This window comes from Lupinus angustifolius, chromosome LG10, assembly GCF_001865875.1.
Source record: "Lupinus angustifolius cultivar Tanjil chromosome LG10, LupAngTanjil_v1.0, whole genome shotgun sequence".
NCBI lineage: Eukaryota > Viridiplantae > Streptophyta > Magnoliopsida > Fabales > Fabaceae > Lupinus > Lupinus angustifolius.
This window is the reverse complement of record NC_032018.1, coordinates 3662340-3671166: the sequence shown is the minus strand read 5'-3', so window position 1 is coordinate 3671166 and position 8827 is coordinate 3662340. Positions and strand designations below refer to the sequence as shown.

General features: G+C 31.1%; 1 protein-coding gene across 1 annotated transcript; it reads left to right on the top strand.

The window, feature by feature from the left end:
- Nucleotides 2682-6546, top strand: LOC109357866 (NAC domain-containing protein 86-like). The gene is made up of 3 exons (XM_019601923.1): nt 2682-2870; nt 3426-3703; nt 5967-6546. Exons 1-3 carry the CDS (start codon nt 2714-2716, stop codon nt 6246-6248), a joined length of 717 nt encoding a protein of 238 aa, XP_019457468.1. The 5' UTR covers nt 2682-2713; the 3' UTR covers nt 6249-6546.

Genomic DNA, 8827 nt, shown 5'->3' with positions numbered 1-8827 from the left:
ACTAGAGGAGAAAGAACATATGGTGGACCCCACACCTTTTTTATTCTCTCCTCTACTTCTCATTCCACAACCAAAGGGGTGGAACCTTCACTTTCTCTTCAATCTCTCTCCCACTCTTTTCTCTATACTCTAATTCTATCCTACCAAACAAAGAGATAATGGGGTGGGAATGTTAATGAATTTTTAATATTAAAATGAGAGTATGAGTAGGCATGTAATGGACACCTTTATTATAATTTTTGGTTTTAATTTTTAGAGAACTTAAATAGGGATAGTTTTGGAAAGTACAAAAAGATGGAAAAGTGAAAATTTCCTACTTGAATTATCGCATTGAAATTATTTATGTTCGAGCCAAAAATATCAACATGTATATGAGGCTAACTCTCTAAGTGAATATTTTTTAATCTTCAAGACTCAAACCTAAAACTTTACTTAAAGGAAATTAAACATATATAACTTGAACCAATACATATTGATAAACTAAATGAGTATATTCTCAATGAGGTAAATTTGTGGGAAAAGAATGTGTGTGGTGAGTACCCTTATTTAGACTATAGTCACTTTAATCTTTATTCACGTGCTGTGGTATCCCAAATTTGGTACAGTGATTCCAAGTATCCAACATTGATCCACACACAATTTCCAAATTTGACAAATATCATGTTTTCTTTTTTATTTTGTTTCATTGATTTAAATACGATCGACCTTTTTTAAATAGAAATATGACCTTTTTAATGACTGTCTCAGTGCCCGTTTGGCACATCGATTACGAATAGGATAAGGCCGATAATACAAGTTTTGTTAGTATAAGGCAAATAAGATAAAGTGTGATTTTTTTAATACCATATATTATTTTGTATGATATTGTATAAGATACATGTCCAATGTCAATTAAATGATATTTTATATCCTTTACTTAAAATAAGGTCACGATATATTATATTAATTTATAATATCATGCTTTATACAGCATGCTCAACTGGCCCTTAAAAATTAATTACGATTTTATTTTGTTTTCTATGAGAACATTGACTATTATACTTATATAGAATATAAATTTATTAAAACAACAAACGATTGCTTTACACATATCAATAATAAGCTTCTTTTAATATATTGGTTCAAATTCTTGAAAAAACAATTAGCGGAAGAAGTAACCAAAGTTGTTGTAAATTGATAACAATATAATATTTATACTAAATGGTACATTTAGATTGATGCAATGACAATATAAAAAACTCTTACATTGATCAATGTATACATCTTTTTCTCAATTGCTATAATGTGAAATTCATTCCTTTTGTTTTCTAACTAAGGGCAACCATTAATTATATGTCATGTTGCTAATGTGATATATATCACCCCAAGGCTCCTGTATATATCAAGACATACATTTATTTCTCATCATTGTTAGCATGCGGATAATAATTGATAGAAAATTATAAAGATTGCCCTTTTCTAATCACATGTATTTTTTTTATATATAGATGCAATCTTGATTAAGTTGGATAAGATCACAATAAAATTTTCACCTTCAAATAATAATAAGTAGGAACATACATATACTCCCCCAGGTACTTTTTATACAATCTTTTGGGTTCCTATTTTAATCTTATTTATATGTTTCTTTTCAAAATTTTATATGAAATAGATGAATTTATTATCAAAATACTCTTTGAAAAAGAAAAGGCTCAGTATGTTTCAATAAACTGCATACAATTATTAACAAATTTGTTGATGTTTTCATATTTCATAGTTTGCCAATAAATTTACAGGTTTGAAGCCTGGTTCAGATAATTCTTAATGTCTATATATACAGTATATGCTGAAAAGGCTATCATCAGAACAAATTAAAGACAATGAAATGAAGACCTTAAAAAATATTTCCTCCTTCCAATTTTGGGATATATTCATTAGCATATGGATATAAAAATTAACTTAACAATCAAGCACTATCAAATTAAGCAAAGCACGACTGTGCAGTGAATGTATTGTTCACTAGCTACATAAAATATTACCTGCCAGGATATATATGATGTCTTAGTAATCTAGCTTATTCTTTTAGTATTGCTATATTTATTAATTTAATCATATCAACTTAATTTTTGCTTCTAAAAAGTATGCACTTTATAAGACTTTACTGAATCTTCTCAAGGTTGGAGGTTTGACTCCTGAGAGTAACACTTGTTTGAGAGAGGTAGCAACGAAACCCGAAAAGAATTAGTTACTTACCCAAAAAGGTAAAAGAATACCTTGTTAGTACCTAAAAACTAAAAAGTATACACTCTACTTATATTACTGATTGGCTGATATCTAGATACAATATTAGTATATATATCTTTAGCTGGTTCTAAATATCTGTCACTATCCTTGCAAATTGGCTTGCATTCTTGTGTCCCAATTGTTCTCACAAAAGAAAGAAAAAGTGCTATCACAATTAAAATATTAAGAAAGCAAGGTATTATGGAGGATTTGTATACTAATATATAAACTTGGTACTACATAAACACAAGAAAGTATTATTAGTAATAGGGATAGGCTTGTATCAAACGTTATATCAGAATCTATAAATCTGTAAAAGGAAAATAAAGGAAAGAGAGAAAACAACTCAAAGATAAGGAACTTTGGTCCCTTTATTTAGCTTATTTATAAGCAATGATGGTTGTGATGAGTGAAAACACTTTTGCAGAAATCACAAGAAGTTTAAAGAAAAATGTCACCAGTAGGATTACCACCTGGTTTTAGGTTCCATCCAACTGATGAAGAACTTGTGAACTATTATCTGAAGAGGAAGATAAATGGCTTAGAAATTGAACTTGATATCATTCCTCAGGTTGATCTCTACAAATGTGAACCATGGGAATTAGCAGGTTCACCTCTTTTTCTTACTTCTTTTTATTATTCCCCTCACTTGGTTTGCATTCACGTTCACATTTTTAGATTTAAGCACCACTTTAGTCTTATGATTTTGATATTGGTACTTATAGTTAATAGTTTAGTATACTTTCAAAATCTATATGAATTGGTCCTTGCTAATTAAGGACTAAAACCCAAACCAAATAGGGAGAATTCCTATAAGTTTATAAGTATATGGCCTCGTAAGAAAACTTTTAAAACTATAAGGATCAAAACCAAAATAGTGGAAAACTATAGGAACTAAAATTGTATCTAAATCTAATCATCATGAGAAACTACACCGAAATAGGAACAAAATAGCTATATATCTCTGGTGGATCATGCATATATTTCTTCACATTTTAACTGTAATTCCTGTGTTTCACCTTATTATTCTCACACATTTATCCATCTTAACCTGTGACTATTCGATTAATGCATCATATATAATATATATTTTTTAGTTAGGCGAAGTTATTCAATAAGCTGCTAATTTTGGTGTCCCATTTATATTTTATTTTTTGGCTTAGAGAAATCATTTTTACCAAGTAGAGACCCAGAGTGGTACTTCTTTGGACCCAGGGACAGGAAATACCCAAATGGGTTCAGAACAAATAGAGCAACTAGAGCAGGGTATTGGAAATCAACAGGGAAAGATAGGAAGGTTTCATGCCAAAGCAGACATATTGGTATGAAGAAAACTTTGGTTTATTATAGAGGTAGAGCTCCTCAAGGTATCAGAACTGATTGGGTTATGCATGAATATCGCCTTGATGATAAAGAGTGTGAAGACAACTCTGGATTACAGGTATACAAATCAAATGAGTAGTGCTATATGAAAAAAATATTAATATAATTTATGACAACTTATTCTGACAACGATATCCAGCAAAAGATTCTGTTTTTTTAAATATATAATGTATAATAGGCATTGTAAAATTCTGGAAGTTGGAGTATTTGTACTTGCACAACCAAAACTGATTAGAAAAAGGCAATAATACAATAACCTGTACTGATAATTGTCTTTTTAGATGTGAGAAATAACTTCACTCTCATAGTTCAATTGTCATCATTTTTCAGTAAGAATAATGTTAGATACAAATAACACTTGAACTTTATCATATATACTAATTTTGTTTCCTTTGATTTAGTTGTTTGCTTCATTTTTTGCACACCTACACTACTCTGATTCTACCACTTTCACTCTAAAATTAGGACATGTGCTCCTAAGTGATGTTCAAGAAGCATTATAGTCTAATTTTCACTATTTTAGTTATAAACATACATATAGCTTCTATATTCTATCATTATCAGGTTTCTACATAGATTCACTTGGCAGTCATAGCTCCCTCTATTATTTTAAAGGAAATCACTAATTAACCATTACAAAGTGTTTTGGACTATGTTAAGAATTGAGTTAATTAAGCTGTGTTTCATGTTTAAGCCTTGGAGAAGAAGGGAACATGGTGAAAGACATGAATGATGTACTAGTAAAAGCATATAAAAAAGCTTTACGAGTCACATCTCAGAAAGTAAATGTTTTTGTTGTCTTTAAAACTAGACTCTGGTGCCTGCTTGACCCTTTACCTACTTTCAGAATAACCCTCTTTTTTTAGTGTTGTATGCACACTTATTACCATATATTTGACCTGAAAAGGATGTGAAGTTCGATGCTTAAGGCAGTGACAAAAGCATTTTTCCTTGCTTATTTTTGGCTCCTCTTTTACACCAAAGACAAGAAAGAAAAAATAAATAAAAGATAGGGATGTTTGGTTTGTAAAACCATTTTCTATTTAAATCCTAATTAATAATTGCAAAATCATCACATTGTTTTCATTCTATATCCATTTTGTAGAGTTATAAAGGAAATAAGGTAACACTTTTACAATTAATAATAAAAACAATAAACATTTTTCAGAAATTAGACAGGTCCTAAGTTTCAATTGCATTGAGTCACAAGTGAGTAGAACTTGAAATTGGAGAAGTTAATAGAGTATTTTTGGTCCAACCAAGAGTATTTTTGTACGTTTTTGGATAAGGAACTAATTTTCTTTCGAGGTGCATGGTTATCCCTCTCAACAAATGTCGCTTTCAGGAATCAAACTCTTAACCTTTTGGTTTAAAATATAGCGGGACCTTAATATAGAATGAGATTATGTTAATTTGGACTGTAGAAGAACGTGGAAACTGCATGGCGTGCATGGGAAGATTGAACTTTTAGTACTTCTATTCCTTCTCTCTTTCTCATATTACTTTATGTTTTTATATTATAGGTACTCTATAAGTGTATGAATGACATATTCGTTGCTTGTGTCACTCTAATTTCTCTAAATGACAAAGTTCTACTGCACCTTGTCCTTTTCTTTTTATTAATGTAATGAGACAAAAGTCATATCCCTTCTTAGTTAAAACTATTCAGTTATTTGTCTTTGTCAATTGTCATACTGTTATCTCAGTTCAACCTTCATGTACCTCATCTTGAATTATTAGATTCTAAGATGAGCTTCTCCACCACTTTTATTTTTGTGTCGGTCACTTTTTACTTTATTCCCAAATGCAAAAATAGATAGAAATAATATATTATACCCCAGAAATTTAAATAGATTAAAAAGGAGAGGGATGGGAAAAGTTGATTAAATATTGCATTAACTTCATGATTAAGCATATGGGCATTGGATTTAACTGTGTTATATTAATTCCACCCTTTTAGTAACCTGAGTTTGTTTTCTAGTTTCCACTAATAATTAGACACATGCATCCACAAAACATTTACTAGCATTCTTTAAATGTTTGTCATGGACTTGTTTAGAGATTGACCATTATAGTTTTAACACATTATATATTAAAAACAGAAGAAAAAAACATTCTGTAGCTCAATTGACTCCACTGTCTTCAACATTTCAAATGTAAGATACATGGCCAAAAGGAATGATTGGATATACAATCCTATAGAATAGTCTTCTGTATTATTTACATGCTGAAGTATTTTGTTCAACACAAAAAAAGTGAAGTGCACTCATAAAATTCCAAATCAAGTTCCCTTTGTTCTAACAAACTTGGTTGCCTCGCAGGACACATATGCATTGTGCCGTGTGTTCAAGAAAAATGGAATATGTTCAGATATTGAAGAGCAAGGGCAATGTAGTATGTCATCACTAATTGAGAGCTCTCAAACCATAATCAATGAGTGTGAGACTATGTCTCCTGACATAGTAGGAGCATCATCTTCATGCTTGGAAGAGGAAGACAAAGATGATTCATGGATGCAGTTCATTACAGAAGATGCATGGTATTCTTCTAATGCAGCAAAGGTTGGTGGTGAAGAAGTCTCACATGTTACATTTACACACTAATAGTTTGGACACATCTTATGCCATGCTAGATTGGTGGTGGATAACTTAAGGGCTGGATTTATACACATTTCAAAAACATATAATAAATTATTTATAACTTTACCATAACTGTTATTAAGAAACTTTTAACTTGTTCTTCTGATTATTAATATTGGTGAGGTTATTGGTTTTATTTGGTTTGGTGGGCCTGTTAGGGTCATAGTATTTGTTTTTGTGGATTTTTGTACTAGCCTCTATCTTTGAGGTGATTTGGATGTTATTTGTGGTATAAAGAAAATTCACAACTTAAGTGTTAGAATCTCATTATGTTCTTTTCTCTGGGAAATGGATCACAGCAGTGAAATGGATCTTGACATCATAATGCAGCAACTAGTTCATATGTGAGCAAGATATGATCACAAGGGCAACAAAGTTCTTAACATATAGCTACGTAACAATTTGACATTAAAACCTTTTACTATTGATATAACATATATATACATATATACAAATTAAGTGTGTGTATATATATGTCCGTTTACATAGGTACTCTAACCCAGCAACAAATATAGGCATCAATCCATTATATGCTTTGAAATTTACTCATGATTGTATTAGAGAATATATAAATTATTTAGATGGAGTTGCTAATAAAATTGACATTTTAATTCAATTGAGATAGAAAATCCACATATACAAGTTGCAAATCTGGGTCACGGTCGCAGAACATGACACAAGCACTGAGAATTATACCCTGGCATATCATCTGACCCATAGAACTGTTGAAGACTGAGAACAGCTGCAGAAACATGCATATGCCAAAGATAATAATGCAGATGAAGCAACTGCAGATTTGCTTGCTGGTGGACCAAATTATGCGTCCCTATTTGTTAACTGTGTATAATGATAGTCAGAGAAATGCCATCACTCCCTGTTTGAATCATTGGACAGTTTATTCATGTGCAAAAAGAAGGAAGAAAGTCCAGATGGATAATGGAAAAAAGAATTAGAAATCAGGTGATTGTCAATTATATCTCATCAGCTACCTAAACATGTTCCTTATTCTCACCACTGTTTTTTCTTCTTCTTTTGATTAACACCATGAAGCATCTAAAAATGGAATTCAAAGGAGCCTTATGTATTTCCCCTCCCTCTAATTAAAGATGAAGATGACTCATTAGTTTTATTTTAAATGGTAGCTTGAGTTTCAAGCAACTGCCAATTTTTCTTTGTATAAATACTTTGCACGTTGCTATAATTCAATTCCAATAATAAAAGTTCAATTATTTTCTTCTCTTTTGCTCTTTCAATTTCCTTTTTTCTTTCTTGCATGGTTGCTAAGAAACTAAGATGATATCAGAGCGTAATATTTAATTTGGTAGCTTCCGCTTATGGCTCAATCTTCCAAGATTCAACAAAGAATTATCATCATTCTCAATGAGCCACACATATGAAACAACAACTTTCTTGCAAGAGGTTCATGAATCTACTAGAGGAAGACTTTGGTATTCTACTATTGATCATTTCATCTTGGACTTTCTTGGCTTATTCATCGACATCATCATGCATTAATCATCAAAGTGAGTGAGTGCAAAAGAATCAAAACCAAGAATTTCTGTAGATACGGTTCACCAAGTTGTATCTTATCTCGAGGTTCATCAATTGGTACACTTGTCCTATCATCTTTATCATTGGGATTGAAACATTCTTCAACAAGTTTCTTTCTTTATCATATTTTTGAGCAAAAAAAATAATTGTCCATCTCAATTTTTTGCCAAGAAAGTAAAATGGTTTTCTTGAGCATTCGTTGAACAAAAAAAATGTTCATATTTGATCACATTCTAGTTTTCTCTCATTCTTTAGTCAAGAAACCAATATGATATTCTTGAGATAATCTCATTTGATATTCTTTCTATTATGTTGGTTCTTGATGAACAACTATTTTCAATTTCAATTCATTCTCTTTGAAGAATTCTTATATTTCTTCCATTAATTCTACTAGCACAATATTCTTAGTTTCATGTGCTATATTTTGAAAAATTCTTATATCTCTTGAAATTTTTTTCAAGACCCTAATGACATATTTGGGATCATTACTTTCTTTTTCTTCATCTCCTCCCTCGATATTTCTTGTTTTCATCTCCAAGATTGCCACTCAACATCTGATGACTCTAAGGGTACATGTAATTTTGCTTTTGAGTATTCAGAATCTTCATCAAAATTTCTCTAATCTTGACATAAACAGGGATGTGACAAAGGTATATACAACATTGTCTCATAATATTCTTAGTCCAAGATCAAGTTCTGATGTGCAAAGACTCATATCTCTAGATAATAGCAATACAAGTTATGGGCTTGGGCTGATGTAAAGAGGTTGGGGTAGAGGGCTATATATATTGATGTTATGTAAACCTAATGTAACAAGGAGAAGAATAGAAAAAAACATTAATCCTTATTCTCTAATAATATATAGTGGTAGCCGCTCAACGCTCCCGGGGACGTAGGCACAATTGGCCGAACCTCGTTACCAAATCTCTTGTGTTATTCTCTTGTCTCTATACTCTTTACTATTTGATTGTTCGCTTGTTCCCAATCATAAC